This window comes from Delphinapterus leucas, chromosome X, assembly GCF_059928025.1.
Source record: "Delphinapterus leucas isolate spDelLeu-1000000601 "Yukka" chromosome X, BTC_Dleu_Yukka2, whole genome shotgun sequence".
NCBI lineage: Eukaryota > Metazoa > Chordata > Mammalia > Artiodactyla > Monodontidae > Delphinapterus > Delphinapterus leucas.
Window position 1 is genome coordinate 105,480,506 of NC_143150.1, and position 21,963 is coordinate 105,502,468.

Here is a 21,963-nt window from a genome sequence, read left to right on the forward strand (position 1 = left end):
TGTGCTTCCTGGACTTGATTAGCTATTTCTGTTCTCATATTAGGGAAATTTTCAACTATAATCTCTTCAAATATTTTCTCAGTCTCTTTTTCTTCTTCTTCTGGGACCCCTATAATTTGAATGTTAGTGCGTTTAATGTTGTCCCAGAAGTCTCTGAGACTGTTCTCAATTCTTTTCATTCTTTTTTCTTTATTCTGCTCAGCAGTAGTTATTTCCACTATTTTATCTTCCAGGTCACTTACCCATTCTTCTGCCTCAGTTATTCTGCTATTTATCCCTTCTAGAGAATTTTTAATTTCATTTATTGTGCTGTTCATCTCTGTTTCTTTGCTCTTTAGTTCTTCTAGGTCCTTGTTTATCGTTCCTTTTATTTTCTCCATTCTATTTTCAAGATTTTGGATCATCTTTAGTATCATTATTCTGAACTCTTTTTCAGGGAAACTGCCTATTTCCTCTTCAGTTGTTAGGGCTGTTGGGTTTTTGCCTTGTTCCTTCATCTGCTGTGTGTTTCTCTGTCTTCTCATCTTGCTTAACTTACTGTGCTTGGGGTCTCCTTTTCGCAGGCTGCAGGTTCGTAGTTCCCGTTGTTTTTGGTGTCTGTCCCAAGTGGCTACGGTTGGTTCAGCGGGTTGGGTAGGCTTCCTGGTGGAGGGGACTAGTGCTTGTGTTCTGGTGGATGAGGCTGGATCTTGTCTTTCTGCTGTGCAGGACCACGTCTGGTGGTGTGTTTTGGGGTGTCTGTGGACTTATTATGATTTTAGGCAGCCTCTCTGCTTATGGATGGGGTTGTGTTCCTGTCTTGCTAGTTGTTTGGCATAGGGTGTCCAGCACTGTAGCTTGCTGGTCGTTGAGTGGAGCTGGGTGTTGGCATTGAGTTGGAGGTCTCTGGGAGATTTTCGCCATTTGATATTACGTGGAGCTGGGAGGTCTCTTGTGGACCAGTGTCCTGAACTTGGCTCTCCCACCTCAGAGGCACAGCCCTGACGCCTGGCTGGAGCACCAAGAGCCTGTCCTCCCCACGGAAAAGGAGGAAAAAAGAAAAAATATATATATATATATATATCGTTGTTCCCAAAGTCCCCCTCCTCAATTTGGGATGATTCGTTGTCTGTTCAGGTATTCCACAGATGCAGGTGCATCATGTTGATTGTGGAGATTTAATCCTCTGCTCCTGAGGCTGCTGGGCGAAATTTTCCGTTTTCTTCTTTGTTGGCACAGCTCCCAGGGTTGAGCTTTGGATTTGGACCCGCCTCTGCCTGTAGGTCACCTGAGGGCGTCTGTTCTTCGCTCAGACATGGCAGGGTTAAAGGAGCAGCTGATTTGGGGCTCGGACTCACTCAGGCCGGGGGGAGGGAGGGGTACGGATGTAGGGGGAGCCTTCGGTGGCAGAGGCTGGCGTGACATTGCAGCAGCCTGAGGTGCGCCGTGCGTTCTCCTCGGGAAGTTGTCCCTGGATCCCGGGACCCTGGCAGTGGCGGGCTGCACAGGCTCCCGGGAGGGGAGGTGTGGATAGTGAGCTGTGCTCGCACACAGACTTCTTGGTGGCGGCAGCAGCAGCCTTAGCATCCCATGCCTGTCTCTGGGGTCCGTTCTGATAGCCACGGCTCGTGCCCGTCTCTGGAGCTCCTTTAAGCAGCGCTCTGAATCCCCTCTCCTTGCGCACCAGGAAACAAAGAGGGAAGAAAAAGTCTCTTGCCTCTTCGGCAGCTCCAGACTTTCCCCTGGACTCCCTCCCGGCTAGCCGTGGTGCACCAACCCCCTGCAGGCTGTGTTCACGCCGCCAACCGCAGTCCTCTCCCTGCGATCTGACGGAAGCCCGAGACTCAGCTCCCAGCCCCTGCCCGCCCCAGCGGGTGAGCAGACAAGCCTCTCGGGCTGGTGAGCGCTGGTAGGTCGGCACGGGTCCTCTGTGAGGGAATCTCTCCGCTTTGACCTCTGCACCCCTGTTGCTGAGCTCTCCTCCGTGGCTCTGAAGCTTCCCCCTCCGCCACCCGCAGTCTCCACCTGCGAAGGGGCTTCCTAGTGTGTGGAAACCTTTCCTCCTTCACAGCTCCCTCTCACTGGTGCAGGTCCCGTCCCTATTCTTTTGTCTCTGTTTATTCTTTTTTCTTTTGCCCTACCCAGGTACGTGGGGAGTTTCTTGCCTTTTGGGAGGTCTGAGGTCTTCTGCCAGCGTTCAGTAGGTGTGCTGTAGGAGTTGTTCCACATGTAGATGTATTTCTGATGTATTTGTGGGGAGGAAGGTGATCTCCGTTTCTTACTCTTCCGCCATCTTGAAGCTCGTCCTTCAGCTTTCTTTTGATTTCCGTTTGCGTGGAATATCTTTTTCCATCCCCTCGCTTTCAGTCTGTATGTGTCCGTAGGTCTGAAGTGGGTCTCTTGTAGACAGCATATATATGGGTCTTGTTTTTGTGTCCATTCAGCAAGCCTGTGTCTTTTGGTTGGAGCATTTAATCCATTCACATTTAAGGTAATTATCCATATGTATGTTCCTATGACCATTTTCTTTATTGTTCTGGGTTTTTTTTTGTAGGTCCTTTTCCTCTCTTGTGTTTCCCACTTAGAGAAGTTCCTTTAGCATTTGTTGTAGAACTGGTTTGGTGGTGCTGAATTCTCTTAGCTTTTGCTTGTCTGTAAAGCTTTTGATTTCTCCATCGAAACTGAATGAGATTCTTGCCAGGGAGAGTAATCTTGGTTGTAGTTTCTTCCCTTTCATCCCTTTAAGTATATCATGCCGCTCCCTTCTGGCTTGTAGAGTTTCTGCTGAGAAATCAGCTGTTAACCTTATGGGAGTTCCCTTGTATGTTATTTGTCATTTTTCCCTTGCTGCTTTCAATAATTTTTCTTTGTCTTTAATTTTTGCCAATTTGATTACTATGTGTCTTAGTGTGTTTCTCCTCGTGTTTATCCTGTATGGGACTTGCTGTGCTTCCTGGGCTTGGGTGGCTATTTCCTTTCCTATGTTAGGGAAGTTTTTGACTATAATCTCTTCAAATATTTTCTTGGGTCCTTTCTCTCTCTCTTCTCCTTCTGGGACCCCTATAACGCAAATGTCGTTTAATGTTGTCCCAGAGGTCTCTTAGGCTGTCTTCATTTCTTTTCATTCTTTTTCCTTTAGTCTGTTCCCCAGCAGTGAATTCCACCATTCTGTCTTCCAGGTCACTTATCTGTTCTTCTGCCTCAGCTGTTCTGCTGCTGATTCCTTCTAGTGTAGTTTTCATTTCAGTTATTGTATTGTTCATCTCTGTTTGTTTGTTCTTTAATTCTTCTAGGTGTTCGTTAAACATTTCTTGCATCTTCTCGATCTTTGCCTCCGTTCTTTTTCCGAGGTCTTGGATCATCTTCACTATCATTATTCTGAATTCTTTTTCTGGAAGGTTGCCTATCTCCACTTCATTTAGTTGTTTTTCTTGGGTTTTATCTTTTTCCTTCATCTGGTACATAGCCCGCTGCCTTTTCATCTTGTCTATCTTTCTGTGAATGTGGTTTTTGTTCCACAGGCTGCAGGATTGTAGTTCTTCTTGCTTCTGCTGCCTGCCCTCTGGCAGATGAGGCTATCCATCCTGTGTTTTAATAAGCCCCCCAGGTGTTTCTCAAGCTCGCTCAAGTTTGAGAACCACTCTGCTAGACAGAACACCAATACGTGATGAAAACTCATATTCACAGACATATGTGGATGACATAGAGAAAACAGACCTCTCTCTCCTGCCTCCCATGGACCTTCCCCTCTGGCCACATAGAGTTACTCAGCTCTGACTTGTATTCTTATCTTGAGCTTTACTCATGCTTTTCCCTCTACGTCAAATTTTATTTTCCTACGTCTCTCCTGGTCAGCTCCTACTCATCCCTCAAGACCCTACGTCATTTGTGTGATGGCATCTGCTAATCTTGGCAGTAAGGCTAATTGCTCTGTGTTCTCATAGGACTCTGTCTGCTTTAACAATATTCCGTGGGTTGTGTGTTTGTTTAAGACTTTTTCAGGAGACTGTGGACCCCTTGAAATAAGAAACTTATATCTTATGGTTTTATGAGTGTTTTCAGGTATAGTTTAGGAGAGACCCCTATCTTTCTGCCAGTCCACAAGAGGGAATAATCAGACAGCCAGAAAGGAACAGGACTCTGACAGAACCAAGCAGAAGGCTTGTTCAGCAAGTCTCTTTATTTTCTACTCAAGATAACATTAATTGTTACACATTACCCCCATTGCCTTCTCAGTCCCCTATTGGTGAGGTTGTTTTGTTTTGTTTTTCTGTTAAACTCTAAACTATATCAGAAATTTGAGCAGAGATTCACTAAAGCTATGCAGTTCCTCTGCCCCTTTCTAAGAAGAGTGGACGAAAAACATTTGTCCATGGTAAAGCACTATGGACATGACCTGTTTACCACTTCTCTTTCTTGGGGTAACTAGACTTCTACATTTGTAATCAAGATCAGTGACAATGATGAAATCCAAGTGAAAAGTTTCCTTTCTTGTCTCAGAGCACTCTGAGGCAGATTTCAACTGTTCTGTAACAGATATTACCATATAGCTCCCATGTAAAAATTCTTATTCTGTAAAATAAGTCTGCAAGGACATCCTTTTCTCTGTTCTAGTTCTTTATGAAAACTTATATAGTTTATCTTATGGGCATAGAAAGACCTAAGCCTTCCCGTACCTTACTCTTCTGGTGATAGTTTTTAATTTAATTTAATTTAATTTTTTTTGGTGGTATATTTTATTTTTTAATTTTTAATTGTTTTTTATTGGAGTAAAATTGCTTTACAATGTTGTTAGTTTCTGCTGTACAATTAAGTGAATCAGCTATATGTATACCTATATCCCCTCCCTCTTGGACCTCCGTCCCACCCCTCCGTCCCACCCATCTAGGTCGTCACAGAGCACCGAGCTGAGCTCCCTGTGCTATACAGCAGGTTCCCACTGGCTATCTATTTGACACATTGTAGTGTATTTATGTCAAACCTAATCTGCCAGTTCATCCTACCCCCCCCTTCCCCACTGTGTCCACAGGTCCGTTCTCTACATCTACATCTCTATTCCTGCCCTGCAGATAGGTTCATCCGTACCATTTTTCTAGATTCCACATATATGCGTTAATATACAATATTTGTTTTTCTCTTTCTGGCTTACTTCACTCTGTATGACAGACTCTTGGTCCATCCACCTCACTACAAATAGCTCAGTTTCGTTTCTTTTTATGGCTGAGTAATATTCCATTGTATATATGTGCCACATCTTCTTTATCCACTCATCTGTCGATGGACACTTAGGTTGTTTCCATGTCCTGGCTATTGTAAATAGAGCTGCAGTGAACATTGTGGTACATGACTCTTTTTGAATTATGGTTTTCTCAGGGTATATGCCAAGTAGTGGGGTTGCTGGGTCGTATGGTAGTTCTATTTGTAGTTTTTTAAGGAACCTCCATACTGTTCTCCATAGTGGCTGTATCAATTTACAGTCCCACCAACAGTGCAAGAGTGTTCCCTTTTCTCCACACCCTCTCCAGCATTTATTGTTTGTAGATTTTTTGATGATGGCCATTCTGACCGGTGTGAGGTGATACCTCATTGTATTTTTGATTTGCATTTCTCTAATAATTAATGATGTTGAACATCTTTTCATGTGCCTCTTGGCCACCTGTATGTCTTTTATGGTGAAATGATAGCTTTTTAAAATCCACATGTTCTCAGATGAAAGAAGCATCGTCTCATGGACAGAGGCCTAGAATGCCCTGGGATTGCTTCAGTAAGATGTTCAGTTCTGAACTGAATGCTTTGGGAAGGATTAGTAGGTATATAATAGAAAACTCATGAATGAGTTTCTGGGCTCAGCAGAGTAGGTTTCAGGAATGAAAAAGTATCCAAGATATTTTACCAGATACTTTTTTAAATTTAGTTTTCTCATCTATGTCATGTTTCCTTTGGCAGCTATGCCCGTGTTACCTACCTTTATATTAATGTCCACTTACTTAACCCTTTCTTTTTCCTTTCCCTTATAGACGAAAAAAGGAGTAATTGTTCTCTCCCATCACTATCCACTCTGTTCCATGAGAGAAGAAAGCTAAATAGGGTGAAGTAACTCCCTAGGCACAGAAGAACCATTATACTCTCCAGAAGAAGTAATTTGGTCTGCTTGGTAGTAGACAGAAATTAACTCACCAAAGAACACCAGGGAATCAGACCCAATTATGTCAGCAGGACTTGAGTTAACGTCCTGATTCTAGAACCTTCTTTAACATTCAAACTTTATGGATACCTATAATTCATTTTAAAGGTAATATTTCTAAGCTTTAGGCTGGGTACCCATAAATGAATACAGTTGTGTCCAATGTGTGTTTTTAAATTACTTGGAAATTGTCCTCCTATTTAAAGTGAAAGAAAATATAGAAATGTCTTAGATTTATTACATCATTAACCTTTTCTAAACAATTACCTCAGTGCAGGGTTGTTTTGTGGTTGTGGCAGGATATTATGAGGATTTTTGGGGGAGTGGGAGATAGAATAAAGTTGTTCTGCATTTACAACATCTATAATTAAAACAAGCCAGAGGAAATTAGCTACATGGCTCTTATGATTTCTAGTGTATTATCAAAAATAATTGTGGCACTTTGCCATATGTTCTTGCCTTCTTACAGATTGCTGTTGAGATAAGATGAGACTTGACATCAACTAATTGCTTATTTCTAATACACAATCTTGAACTACAGTGTTTCTCTAGAGGAAATAAAAGCTCTGTGACAAAGAGATTCAGGAAATAAGAGCTTTTCTAACTTTTAACTCTATACATAACACAGAGAAATTGTGTAAATAAATATAACCAGATGTGTTGGTTCATGGGAAGATAGTTGCCTATTTTAAGAAAAAGAATGTATTCTGTTTGTTTAGAGCCCTTCAAAATGATGAAAGGTATTAGTTCTGAGTCGACTGAGGAGGAATGAATAAGTTAATACCTAGCTGGAGAATAATTCCATTGCCTAGCTATTCTACTCAGAGCATTTCAATATGTTTCTCAATCCAAAGAGCTCACATATGCCTTAATGAGTTAATTATTGTATTGCATTACCTGTAGCCCAAGTCAGAATTCACTTGCTTTCTATCTGAAAGATAGGGGAGGAATGGGGGGGCAGTAAAAAAAAAAGAACATATATTCAGACAGATCTGTACTGTAATCCTGCTTCTGCCACATGAGAGCTGTGGGATTTGGACAAGTTATTTCATCTCTCCAAATTATAGTTTCCTCAGTTGGGGGCTGAGAAAGCCTACTTTGTAGAGTTGATGTAAAGGATTTATAAGAGGTGTTAAGTATTAGTTTCCTGCCCCATTTCATCCCTCTACTCCACCCTCACCCCCCCCCCACACCATCATGGCTCTGCAATAATAAATGTTGCAGTGTCGAAAAGGCCCATCTGGTCTTTCTCAGATAAGGATAGTTATCTTCAAACAGGCTGATTCCTGCACATAATACATCATACAAAATGGAAAGTACCCTCAACATTTCGTATGTGGTTGTCTCTATGAATTAAATGTGCAATCTAGAATTTACGTATAAAGACCTTTCAGGATGACCATTGGCAATGATCTCCTGAAAGATGTCTCATGTAGGAAATGCTCACCCAATTATGAGCAATGAAGCAGTATAACAATATCTGGAAAAGTATTGCAACACAGTATGAGTCTTTTAAATGAGTTTTAGATATATTAGTAAAAAAAGAAAACTCAGCCTGTCTAAGGACTGATTTTATTTCCTGTCACCAACATTATGAAGGCATGCCATTCTTTTTTGTAACTCAAATACTAAGCCAAATGAATACAGACATTAGTTCCCCAGTGGGTCCATGGCATCTTAACTTTAAAAACATCCAATGCAGTATTATTCTACCTACCCTTTTCCAGTATTTTGTGTCCTTTAAAACCTACTCCTGCATATTTTGGAAATGCCTAATAGGATATATTTTAGGTAGGAGTGTCCTGATCCTATATGCAGCTTTGGTATCAGTGCCTTAGCCTTGTCATTGTACTTTACTTGGCACCAAGAGGTGAGTGTGTGCATATGTGTGTTTGAAACACAGCATATATAATGTTTGTCTTGCTCCTTATGGAACTTAAAATAACATTTTTATCTCTAAAATGCTTTTGTGAGTAGTTATCACTTGGCCGAATTCTACCTTCCAAAGGTAGAGCAAGAGAAGGATGAAACTGAGTCACACATGCAGCTATTTCTGTAATTCATGAGCGCTCCAGGAGCATAGCATCCCTCTCCTTACGTCCTCTCTGTTTCTGGAGCCACTGCTCTTTTGGTTCATGAATGGCTGGGGCTGCCTGTCAGCCAAGCTTCCTGTTTCCATTCTCTCCCTGCTGCCATTTACCCTGAAAACTGCCCCCTAAATAATCATTTTCAAATCCTTTTTTGACTATGTCATGCCTGCACTGGGACCTGCAGTGGGATCTTATCATTATAGGATCACATATAATCTCCAGGCTGCTTTCGAATCTCTCACTGTCCACTCTGTACCCTTTCAACCCAGTTGTTGACCCTTCACAGCACCACTACCTCTTAGATCCTGCCTACGTTTCTGGCTCTCATCCCTGTGCATTTGGTATTCATTTTCCTTGAAATGGCCCCACGTCTTCTTGGCTATCAAGCTTGGAGTCGTGGAGGAAGGGGAGAGGGGTCCGGAGGGATACAGTTTTAATGAAAGCTCTCAATAGATCAGGCATTAAGTTAGCATTTAGATGCTCTACCCACATCACACTTCATCTAATCTTTGCCTAAACCTTATAAGGTAGATATTATTAGCCCTATTTATGGTTGGAAAAACACAGGCTTTGAAGTATTTTATAATTTGTGCCAAATCACAAAACTAGCCACGGGAGTAACTTTAGAATCTTAAGGGATCTTATGACACTAAAGGCTGGGCCCTTTCCACTGTGTAATACTTTGTCCCAATCTATGCTAATTACCCCCATCCACTCCAGGCTTTAAGACATACCCATGTCTTTATGTACTCTTTAGTTATGTGGACCTTTGTAACTCTTCCTCAACTGCTTCAAATCAGATTCCCCACGTAGAGTATAAACTCTAAACATAAAACAAACATTAAAAAATCATCCCCCAAACCCCCCCTTTGATCCTTCATCCCCCTTCAGGTGCTATCTTTTTTTTCATCTAAACTCGGTAAACTTTTCAATAGTTCTGTGTGTTCAGTTAACCTCCTGAAGTCTTCTTACTCTTACATCTATTTCTTCCTCTCCTCTGAAACTGTTCATATCAAGGTGACCAGTGACCTTCCTTGTTGTCAAATCCAGTAGACAATGTTCTGTTCTAATGTAGCCAATCTCTTAACAGTGTTTGACACTGTTGCCTGCCCCTTTCTTTTCGAAACCCTCCCTCCTGTCTTGGTTGCTATGACACCATAATTTCTTAGTTTTTCTCCTACTTCTTTGGCTCCTTCTTTTCTGTCTCCTTTGCTAGGTGGTCTACCCCTACCTAATCTCTGAATGTTGGCAGTCCTCAGGACGTGGTCCAAGGGCCCTTTTTCTTCTCTCTCTCTCCTTTCTCCCTAAGTATGCTTACCCATTCCTATGGTCTTAGTATCAGTAAGCCAAATGATCCCAAATCCTTAAAGTCAGCCCAGACCCCCGCTCTGAGTTTCACATATGTATTTGAAACCTCCACTTGAATGATTCACAGTCACTTTAAAGCATGACATGTGACTAGAACACAAAACTGACTTTTCCCACGGCTTTCACCGTTTCAGTAAATGACACTACCATCTGTTGTTCAACTCAAGAATTTGGGGTTACCATTGAGATATCCCTTTCCTTTATTCTCATCATCCAGTCCATTAGTATGTGTAAGAAATCCAACATCCAAATTATATCTCACATCAGTCCACTTCTCTCCTTCTGCAGTCACCCGAGTCCAGGCCACCTTTATCTCTTGCCTAGATTAGAGGCCCTGGCCTCTAACTGGTCTTTTTGTTTCCTCTCCTGCCTTCGTTAATCTCCACATAGCAATGTAGTGATTCATTTAAAGCCTAAATGATAACATGTCACTACCCAGCTTTAAAAGCTTCTATTGTTTTCCATTGCGCTTGAAATAAAATTCAAACTCCTTACCACGGGACTTCAAGGCCCCACGTTATCTGAAGCCTCTCTTACCTCATCTCCAGCCACATTTCTTTCTCGGGAAGTTTTAGCCAAGATCTTTCCTATCACAGAGCTGATGCAAAGGTCTGCCCTCTTACTTGGGAGGACTTCTGTGCCCTTGGGTTTTCCCAAAACTGGTGTCTTCTCATCTTTCAAGTCTCAGCTGACACTGAGCCTTCTCTCATAGATGTTCCTTGACCACCATAACCGAAGAGCACCCATCACCACCATATGTACACCGTTACTCTTATCGTAGCCCCCCTATTTGTTACCTTCAGAGCATTTTCTTATGTTACTGAATACTTGTTTATCTGTTTACCGTATTTCTCCCCTGTTCGTCCTATTTCTCCCCTGTTGATCTTATTTCTCCTTTTATCCTTTTATGCTGTGAACATCAAAAAGGCAGCGGTTTGGGGTTTTATCACCACTGCAGACCTGGGTGCTAATATATTAAATATTAGGGGGAGGGAGGAAGGAAAGAGAAGAAGGGAGGGAGGAGTGAAGGGAGGAATTAAGGCCTGGGACTACACCTTTCTCACAACGTATGTATTCCCACAGCTCCTGTTGAAATCTTGGAGTTAAAATAGGTACCTAATGCATGTTTGTGTGATAAATAAGTATGCAGACTCTTTTGCACTGTAACAGAATAAAAAGAAACGAGGAAAAACAAGATGCAGAAGCGAAAAGATACGTCCCTTATCCAACCTAGTATATCTGAAATGAGCTCTTCAATTTAAAAAAAGTAATTTTCAGAATAGAGTAAACAAGAGGGTCAGACAAGAAGAGAAAGCATCACGTGTTACGGGAGTTTGGGATTGCTTAAGGCAGTCTGACAGATGGGAGTTTGCTCCGTTTCCTCTGGGGTAATCCACTCTAGGCCGGGCATTTTTAAAGATTAGATTTTGAAATAAAGCTTTGCACCTGGGAATGTACCGAGGCAGGAGAACATATCCCTTCTCTCCACTGTTGTGGTGCTTAAATGTGAGAATTTTTGAACAAGATAAGAAAGCAAAGACAACAAACCCTGCAGGATAATAGTCTCTGAGAACCTTAATAACAGCCATTTTTAAAGCAAAGCCTGTGGACTTCTAAATCCATAGCTGCTCGTTTAAGATGCATTGCGATGCAGTGGACCTGAAAACACACTCCTTATCTACCTAGAGCAACCAGGCTCCAAGCCAAACGGCAGTCCTCAAATTAACTCTTGTTTATCTCGGGATGACAACTCTCCTGCTTTGAAAAGAAATGCAATGGCCACATATAGAAGAGAAAAAAGGAGTCACACCCACTGTGAATCTGTATCCAGCTGCATTTCCTGTGCGAGTTAGGAACCTCTGGTGGTTAGATTAGAATTCTTATAAAGTCAAGATTGTGGGTCCAGTTCCTTTGTATGGGTGCTTCTCAAAAATCCATTAGGAAGGATAATTCTGTTTTGTTTTCCTAGTTTTAATTTCCAATCCATAACAGACTGATACTTTTGTAACACGCAATAAATTACTTTTAAAAATTACAAAAACCAGACACAAAATGCAAGCCCATGCTTTTTATTTTTAGATTGCTACAAACGTTTCTAAAGATTTACTCTCAATTTCTGTTCTCATGATGGACCGTGTGTGTGTGTGTGTGTGTGTGTGTGTGTGTGTGTACTCCAGAACCTCAAGTATTTAGAGCCAATGTTTAACATATCATGTTGGGTAACCAAGCTAAGGGAGTTTTACTTTTGCATGTTTGTTTTTGTTTTATTTAACTTCTTTAAAGCATCAACACCTTTTCAGAATAACTACGTTGGGTAAATTCATCTAAAGAGTTTTACATACACTGCTTTCTTCTTAGAGTTCACTGAACATAAATCTACCTTTTTCTGGCTCGTTCAGGATCATTAACATTACTTATTTTGCTTTGCTTTAAAGTTAGGTGATGCCTTCAAGGGCTAATAATATATGTAGGGCTATTAGTTTTCACACTTGTGTGACCCTGGTCAACTCTGAGTGCCTGCAGCTCCTTTTACACCTTTCTGGTTCTCTGTCAGGTGTCACTTCTTGCTGCTCTCAGTTTAGCCCTTAAGGATTACTTCTCTCCATTTTGGATCCTCTGTTTCTGACCTTTTAAGTTCTTAGAAATCAGAACATCACTTTTCTTTTTTTTTCCTATTAAGCTTATTTGAATTAGGCAAAAATTACCAGTAAAGAGGAACTAATGACCTTATCATTATTCACATACTAATTGCTTTCAGAAAAGATTAGAGATGGTGTGTCCGTAATGATTAATTTTGTGGGGAGGTTTGGTCACTTATTCTTCCTGTGTCTTTTTGTTTGTTTTATTGCTTACTCCTCAGTTATATTCAAGATAAGGAGGTTATCTTTTTAAATTTTTATTATTTTATTTTATTTTTTTGTGGTCTGCGGGCCTGTCACTGTTGCGGCCTCTCCCGTGGCAGAGCACAGGCTCTGGACGCGCAGGCTCAGCGGCCATGGCTCACGGGCCCAGCCGCTCCGCGGCATGTGGGATCTTCGCAGACCGGGGCACGAACCCGTGTCCCCTGCATCGGCAGGCGGAGTCCCAACCACTGCGCCACCAGGGAAGCCCCGAGGTTATCATTTGATGAGCTCTTTTTTAGAGACAAATAATTCCTTATACATAGGGAAGAGAATATGTGGAATCTATTATCCCTGATGTCTTGGAATAGTATCATAACCATTTGTTTGGATAATAAAAAGAGGTGTGTAGTAGTAACTAATTCTTGGCATCTTCCTTCTTTATTTTTCATCTTATAAAAGTAAGACTTTCATAACTTTTCATATTCTTCCCTGGTTGTCTTACTACTTTCGATCACCATGGATCATTCTACTTGTCACATGAGATGGTACAAATTTAATCAATAATCTCACCTTTGTCCTTTACTTTTCTTTATAAACTTCTGTTCTCAGTAGCTTCCTGAAAGAAGGTCTTTATCCTGCTTAGTTTAAGGACATCGACTATATTCTACCTGTTTCTTCTCAACAGTCATTGTCTATTCCAATCAGGCCGTGCAGTTCATTGTACCTGCTCGTAATCCAAACTCCTTGCCACGTTTTTGCCATTTCCAGGCTTTTCTCACTTGGAATACCGTCTTCCTCTTCCCTTCACCTTTCTCAATCCTATCCATCCTTCAAGGCTCAAACGAAGTTCCATGACTTTGTAAAGTCTATTTCTATCACTTTCTTCCCCACACTGATTCTCTTACAATAGAAATCCTTTCATTAGCTATTACTTATTAAAGGCTTATTGTGTTCTAGATGATGTTCAAAGTATTTTACAAAAATTATGCCATGTAATATTCAGAATAACCCAGCAGATAGGTGTTATTATTTAATATTTAGTGAAGCCAAGGAGATTAAAGAGTCTAAACTTATGCAGCTAATAAGGGAAAGAGAAGGAAGAGACCAGAATTATGTCTGTTTAACTGCACTTTCCCATTAGTTTTCCCTGGAGGCTGAGAAAGGGGACTTATGACAGAAGTAGGCTAGATGCTCAGAAAAGAAGGAATGGTGAGATCTGAAAATGCTCTCCAGGAAACACAATACTCCCTACTCCTAAAACTGCCTTGTAAGCCTGTAAGCATACTGCTTGCCTCACATCTGAACTTTCTTGATATTCACAGTTGAAATTTGCTCCATAATTATACTTAACTCTAGGCTATATGTCTCTTTCTGAGGGGAGGGGCTGCATATTATTTTGCCATTGGCGCCCATTTTCTCGATTATCTTATGCTCTCTCTCTTGTATTGGATATATCTGTCCACTACTTTAGATATGTTTAACACTCTCCATATTAATAAGACGGTAAAGTTACTCTTTGAGTACTGGAAACAATGTTAGTCTGCCTTGTGCTAGATTTGCTGAAATTTAAGCAGGACTATTATTAATAGGAAACATTTTTTAATTAATAGGAAAAAACTCAGAGGTGATACAGCCTAGTGGTTAAGAGCCCAGTCCCTGGAGTCTGACGGCCGGGGTTTCAAATTTCGCTGTATGGTTTATTAGCTGTGTGACCTTGTGCGGTTTTTACTGAGCCTCTCTGTAATTTCATTCTCTTATGTGTGAAGAGAAGATATTAATAACGCCTGCCCTGGAGAGTTACTGAGAGGATTAAGTGAGCGCATGTATATACAGTGCTTTAGAGAAGTGTCTGTTGTAAAGGAAGTCTTATATGTGTTGTTGCTGTTACTGCTGCTGCTGCTTCTGTTGTTACGTAACAAATCCTTTTTCCCTATTCATTAGTTATTGTTCTTCCTAAAGAACACAATCACAAAAAGAAGAGAAAACTTATATTGATCGTAGCAACTAGGGCTTGAGTGATCTTTTCTCGTTAGGTCAGAAGTGAAATAAAACTACTAAAAAATATCTGTGAAAATTACTTTTTGTCCAGATTAGGTCTCCTCTGAGAACTCGATTCTCCATTCTAACCTCCTGCTTTTCTGGGGCCCCTGAGTCTAAGGTTAATCTTAGGATAAATGCCATCATGGTAATTTATGCAAATACGAGTGTGCTCCTTCCTAAGTGCCCTGTCAATGTCTCCCTCCCCACCTAGAACTCATGCTGCCTACTTGTACTAAAAAATCTCCACTACAGCAGGCCAACTTCCTAAAGAAAGCCTTACGGTCCTCACCGATACTCACCTCCCTTTTAGAGCAACCTACCTGAGCCCTGTATCTTGACGGAATCCCTGCCAGCCCGCCATCCCAAAGGAGCATGGCCAAACTACGTTTATGCTGATATGTCAGGTCATGACTTCCTGTAATGTTCACATGACTCTTTTAGACAGAGGAGTGAATTGCTGCCCGGAGAATTTCTGTTCTGGCAGCGGGGATATTTTGTAGCAGACTTTTTCCAGTGCAAATAAGTTTTTCTCACAGGTGGTCCCACATGTCCAATTGCAAAATGAAAAGTGAAAAGGGTAGTCAGGACTCCATTTTTCATTTTGAACAAATCAATCCACGTGGGTAAAGTTTAATGAAAATCAGTAATGCCGTCTTTCCGTGTGCTTTAACCTCAGTAGTTGTTTCCCCTTGTTAGCAGTAGCCTTGCTCAGCTTCGGTGACTACTGTCTATTATAGCCAGTGCTTACGGCAGCAAATGGTGTGTGGAGACAGCCTAAGTTCTTCTAGAGTCAAAAGAACTGGATCCATTGCCCACATTTAACACTTTTGGCAAGTCAGTTAAACATCTCTGAGCCTCGGTGCTCTCATCTGTAAAACAGAGAAAATATTATGTATTTCACTGGGTAAGGAGTAGGAATAAGTAAAGCGATACACGTGTAAGTGCTTTGTAAACTGTAAAGCCCTTTACTTTGCATGTGTCCTTTGTTGCTCTACACTACCATCATAAACTAGAGAAGTAATACTGAGTTAAGAGCTACCTTCCTGCCAATGCTAAGACTTCACTTCAGCTACTTCTGAATTTCCAAGGGGAGAAATTTTAATCCGAGTACGTATGAGGTTTGGCAGGAAATTGTCAACGTGTAGTTGTTAATATGAATGACTTAAACAAAAAGTGCATACTAGATTTTAGAAAAAGTAAAGGCATAACTGTCTCTTGCCTTCCTCTTAGATTTCCCACAGTGCTAAGGCTAGACAAATAACCAGTCCTCAGCAAGCACTGGTTTATATTCATTTTTTTTCTCGATGATACAACAAGGATGTTTAAATTCAGGGCAGTGTAAGTGGCAAAGATGAAAATTAGCAAATTTCATGAGTCAACATCCTATCTGTGCTTGGGAAGACCTCTCATTTATTCAGCGAAGTATTGATGACTTCACGATACACATAATCTTAAGGAACTATTGATTGAACCTGGGTCTCTGCTATAAACGCAGGACATAAAAATTCAAATGTACTATAATTTATATGCATGCTAGTGTAGAAAGCCGATTGTATTAGTCAAAATATCTTAATTTGTTGACAACAAAAGGTTTGGTCTTAATTCCTTAAGTGTGAACTCTGAGGCCAAGTTTTAGGTAGCAAGCCACATACAAGAAGAAGAAAAGTAAAGTAAAAGAGAGAAGTGGGGGCATTATCTTGATAACTTGGATCTGTTTGGTTTTTATTCCTGAATTCTTTAGATATATTAACCTCAATTTTCTCTTTCACTGAAGAAGTAGCAAATTCAGCAGGGTATGTTTTTCCATGTAGATACACAAAGATAAATTGGATATATATTTGATCAAGCTCCATTCAGCAAGAAGCCCAATACTGGTTTTCTATCACATCAGCTACTTTCAGAATCAGGCTGTTTCCTTCCAAAACAAGCCTGTTTTTGATGGGATAAAGATAGATGCTCCTCGGTATGTTTTAGTATTTCTATTCTTTCAACTCCAGATGGGGTTTATCCATATTCCCCTCCTGTCTTCCAGTGGAAGGCAATGAGACAGAATTCTCTTTCGAGTCCATCGGTGATACTTTGGCTGCCAGAAATAGTGACAGGAGACATTCATCGTCCATCTCCCTGCATCTAAGAGGCTGCGACTGAAAACACAGGCCACTTCTTCAGACTTTGTAACATGTTATTGCTGCCACTTTTCCTTCCTTAACTTTAGAAGAGTACTTTAATTCAGTTTTAGAAAGGGGTGGGGAATTTTCTAGTTACACAGATCAATCCAGTTGTTCGGAGCTTCAGAATGAATTTTTAAACTTGTTAAACAGAAGCATACAAATCTCTAAAAGCAAGTCAGATAATGTACAAAGCCTTCATTCATTGTGTAGGCAGAAAGGAATGCTGGTACCCGGCAGCTCTCTAAGGAATGTTCCAGTGGCTTTGACCGTTCTGCTGGGAACAAGGAGGGAAACACATATAGAAAATGAATGTATAATGTCTCTGGCTTATAATGGAAAAATGATAAGAAAAGTTGGCTGTTTAACATAAACTGTCAGTTGCATATTCCAGGCCTCCTCTCGTCGGGGTCCCTCCCACACCCACAGGCCTGGCTACCGTTTAGGGAGGAGTACAAAGTGGCTGTTTATTATTATTGAGTGATGAGGCCTGTGGTCTGAAATTCATTCTGTCAACAGAATGTAAGCAAAGTTGGCATTTTAAAGCAGGGCTCTTTCAGTCGCTGGGTTTTCTCGGGATTGCTATGCAACAGGATCAGTGCTGTAGTCCCCGGTTCAAGCTGAAAATGTTACACAGGAAGACATACCATGTAAAGGTCAGATTCTTCTACTATGATAATTTTCTTGATCTGTGTATGTACAAATGAGGTTGAAATCATCACTTCTTATCAAAGTGCTATGGACTTTCCACCTGTTGAGCCTTAAAATGTGATGGTATTTTAAACGGGAAGTCTTGCTAATAAATGTATGGTGCTGTGATAATTGTGTGATGCTGTTTTACCAAGGTGAACTTAATGTGTATTGTCAAGAAGATTCTCTCCTATGATCAAATCCCATTAATGTGCTGGTGCTGTGGGCCAAGTACAGCCTTGTTTATTAGTCTCTCCATGCTTTTGTGGTCCGAGTCAATTCTACAGATTACTATGTGCTTGGAAAATATGACTTGACCCATAGTGTAATACAATGATTGGCACTGTGGTGCACTTTATCACGGAGTTTTATTTCCTGTCACTTCCATGAAATAATGTATTTTTTCCATGGACTAGAAGACATAAGTTATGAAATTTATAACGTTACAAATGTATTATGTTCCGATTCATAATCTCAGGGAATAAATTTATTATTCCTAATTAGATGCCCACTTTCAGTCTACATAGCGACATAAAGAGATGATACACCAAGAAAAGTGAGTTGGAGGTGTATCTTCTTGTTAGTTGAACCAACTGAAATCCCTTTTGAGCTAATAGTCTATTTTTTGCAGTTCTCCAAATTCACAGTCACAGCCGGTCTCTTTTGTTTGGTAATTCTGCGTGTGTTCTTCTTCCTGATGCCCTGTAGGACCTCCAAGGAGAAATCGAAGCTCACACAGATATCTATCACAACCTGGATGAAAATGGCCAGAAAATCCTGAGATCCCTGGAAGGTTCTGATGATGCGGTTCTGTTACAAAGACGTTTGGATAACATGAACTTCAAGTGGAGCGAGCTGAGGAAAAAGTCTCTCAACATTAGGTAAGCAAAGATCCGGAACAACAAAAAAAGGCCAGAAATGAATTAAAATGGCAACATGACCCTCACTTGCCTAGCACAAGTAGCTAATATCTCATATGTTTATGTAAATTCCCCAATTTCAGAATGATTTATTTTATTTTGAATAAATGAATCATTTATTTGCTCAGTATGGAGATACTTGAGGGCTCAGATGAGATTAGAATGGTGCTATGTTATAACCACGGGAGACATACTTATTAAGACATTAGAGTGAATTCAAATGAGGAACACAGCTATCCTGATTTCATAGTGTCCTCTCTTGGTTTATCACAGGGTTATTCAAAAAATGATAAAACTAACGTCTGTTGATTCTGGAATTCTTTCTTTGGCATCATTCTAAACGCACGTGAGGACCTTCTTTAAATACCCATGATACGTTATAATTAACATTGTAAAGGAGACCTCGCCATAGCTCCCACAGCCAAGGAGAGATTATAACAACTGCCTGCCTTTTGCTTCCTCTCAGACTGTGTTACCATATACCCGGTAAACTAAGCCTTTAGCTGTTCTGTACACACCTGTTTTGTAATTTGCCCTTTCGTGCATCGCAACATTCTCTTGGGAAGTTAATGAAGGTGTCTCAGCACTGTTGTAAGGAGGGCGGAGTGAAGCTCTTGCTGTACCTGTTTGGCACTAGTTCAGTGGAGGGGCAAAGAGCAGAGAGAGGAAGTGAAATGCCCAGGGTCACCTAAGTGGCATGGGAGGTACGGGGAGTGGAAGTCAGGCTTCCTGCTTTCTAATCAGTTGCTTTGCCTAATTCACGTCTCTTTATAAAAGTACCTTGTGTTTTCTTCTGTGCCTAGAGGAGCAGTGGTAGTGGAGGGAGGTAGAAGAGGACTCGTGGGATGCACTCAACACTGGGAGTTGTCACTACCTCTAGGTCGTAAGATTACAGGAGGGAGATGATTTTTCTTCTTTATAGCTCTTCTAAGTTGTCCCAAATTTGGACATAGAGTATCTTTACTTCTATAAATGAGGCAAAAATATAAATGAAATTTATTCATTTGAAAGCACTCTTGTAGAAATCTGCACGTAATATGACAGAATAATGATGATAGCAACTCACACTTACATGGTGCATCACATACTGTGCAATGTCATGGGCACTTTAGATTTGTCCACGCATTTAATGCTCTCAGCAACTCTAAGAGTTAGATTGTATTATTATCCTCTCTTTGCACTTGAAGAAAGTAACACACGGAGTGGCTAAATAACTTCCCCGAGGTCGCTTAGTTAGTAAGCGGCAGATCTAAGATCTGAACACAGGGAGTCTGGCTCCAGAGTCTGAGCTTTGAAGAGTTGTATTATGCCGTAGAGTATAAAGGAAGAAGGAGAAGGTAAGAGCCACCTAACTTTTACACATAAACACGTAATAAGTGAAAGGATGAAGAGCAGATTTCTGGGAGGAGGAAAGGATTTATTTTTATTTCTGTGGTTTTTCCCCCCGAATTTGCACCCTAGCTTCCAAGACACTCATTTTTATCTCCCTTTTTGATCCATGAATTTTGTATTGATGTGTCGGTGATGAGTTGTGGGCAACAGCGGGCGATGGCATTTTCAAAGATAGGGAGGCTCCATTCGCGTTCTACAGCTTCACCTCTCAGAGAGGTGAGTATATGTAACGACACCGGCCACTTTCATAACATCTGTCATTACAAAGGAATGAAACTTGTGAGATGGGAAAGATATCGGTAGATAAAGGAAAGAAAAGAAAGTTATTCTTCTTTTCGGGAGGGAAAAAGAAAGGTGCTATTACTGTTCTGAACATCACTCAGTGCCTTTTCTCTCTTTCATGTGAACTTGATGAAATAAAAGGAGGATTGAAAGCGGCAGACAGCATGTCGGCCAAAATATGGGCTCTTCATTCTCAGTGATTTCCCATAAGCCAGCTACTGCAGTTTAATTCCTGCTGTCATTAATCAAGTGGAAAGCAGTTGCCTTAGCTCGTCTAAGGTACTTCAAATTCTAGAATTTAGAACTCAGATCAGCGGCTTTGGCTTTTTAGTAGGCCTCTCGAATAATACAGACTGTGTTATCAACACTCACTCATAAAAAGCGAGGAAGTAATTCTTCACGCCAAAGGGACTCGGTTTATTTCCTGACGCTTGGTTGAAATGAGGCCATCAGTCAATCCGTACTGAATGGCAGGGTTCGGCTGAGAGAAGCACAGTAGAGGTAGTAATTGGGGATTGTTATGAAATAGGATAGATGAACCCTGGAAGAGTTACGTACCGAACCATCAGTGACACATAAGCTTGCATTGCCAATCTAGTCAGTTCCTCTGTCGCCGTTATTTTGCAGTGAAAAGTCACCACAATTTAAAAAAAAACCTTCCAAAGTTACCCTGGAGAAACATCCCTGTGTTTACCTTAAACTATGACATATTATACTAAAAACTGTCAGTTGTTCATTATTTCATAAGAGATTCTGAAGCCATTTTTATATTTCAAAATATAAAAACATTAGCGCTTAATTTCACAGGTATCCATTTTTTAATGAGAAAAAATTGAGTCGGAACAAAAATGATTCTGAAGTTTCCCTTTGTGTTCCATTGACTCATAAGCGGTATCGTTGTGCTTGCAGATCTAAGTCCACATTATGTCTTGTACCCTCCATTTATTTTCCTTCTGCCCTGTCTTTCTCTTCTTGTGATTGTGGTTCTTATTGATTGATTGATTGAAGTCTTCATCATGTCATTCCATATTGATAGATTTGGCTCTCTTTCTTTACATGTTGAGACCATCCATTGCACATTTACAAAAATATTCTTCCTGGGACACTCTTTCTATCACATTATTCCTTTGGTCAAGAACTTGAGTCTTGTTGGTGCCCATATTTCACTCTTTCATTTATTTGTTCATTCAAGAACTATTTACTGAATGTTTACTACATACTAGGCACTCTTCCAGGCACGGAGGATACAACAGTGAACAAAACAGTCAAAAGTCGGGCTTCCCTGGTGGCGCAGTGGTTGAGAGTCCGCCTGTCGAGGCAGGGGACACGGGTTCGCGCCCCGGTCCGGGAGGATCCCACATGCCGCAGAGCGGCTGGGCCCGTGAGCCATGGCCGCTGAGCCTGCGCGTCCGGAGCCTGTGCTCCGCAACGGGAGAGGCCACAACAGTGAGAGGCCCGCACCGCAAAAAGAAAAAAATGAAAATAAAATACGGCATTGTTTCTCATCATCAAAAAAAAAAAAAAATTAAAAAAAAAAACCAGTCAAAAGTAGACCGTTGCTCTCATGAAGCTTATATTTAGTCCCTAGGATCTAGTGACCCTTCCACTCTCTACCAACTATGCCTGATAAGCCCCTGCTGACCCCTTCCCTCTCTGTCCTTCCTCTGCTTCCCACTTCATTCCTCCCCAAGCAGCAATCTAGTTACTGCCCCAAATGGATTCTCTGAGTCAAGTAAATTCTGCTTTCTAACCCCATTCCTGCTGTCCAACAGTTTTCTCACTGTCCCGTACGAGTACATCCATTTGCCGGTCCTCACACTTGGAACACCATCTCTCCTCTGAGCCTCCAAATTTTGACTCAAATTCCATAATCAAGATTTCGCTTTCTGACCGTTCCTTTACCAGGTCTTCCCTGTACTATTCTGATTTACACTTGATGGCAAGTTCCTTTAAGTATTCATGAGTTGTTTCGTAGGGCTGTGCTTGCTGCCTTCAGCTAAGTTAGAT

At 41.1% G+C, this 21,963-nt stretch overlaps 1 protein-coding gene across 1 annotated transcript in view; it reads left to right on the top strand.

The window, feature by feature from the left end:
* The window catches only part of LOC149744375 (dystrophin-like), a 360,000-nt gene that overhangs the window by 196,576 nt on the left and 141,461 nt on the right, over positions 1–21,963 (top strand). Inside the window, exon 7 of the mRNA XM_089904941.1 lies at positions 18,071–18,243. Within this exon, the coding sequence (XP_089761067.1) occupies positions 18,071–18,243 (173 nt within the window). The remainder of the gene's footprint in view (positions 1–18,070; positions 18,244–21,963) is intronic.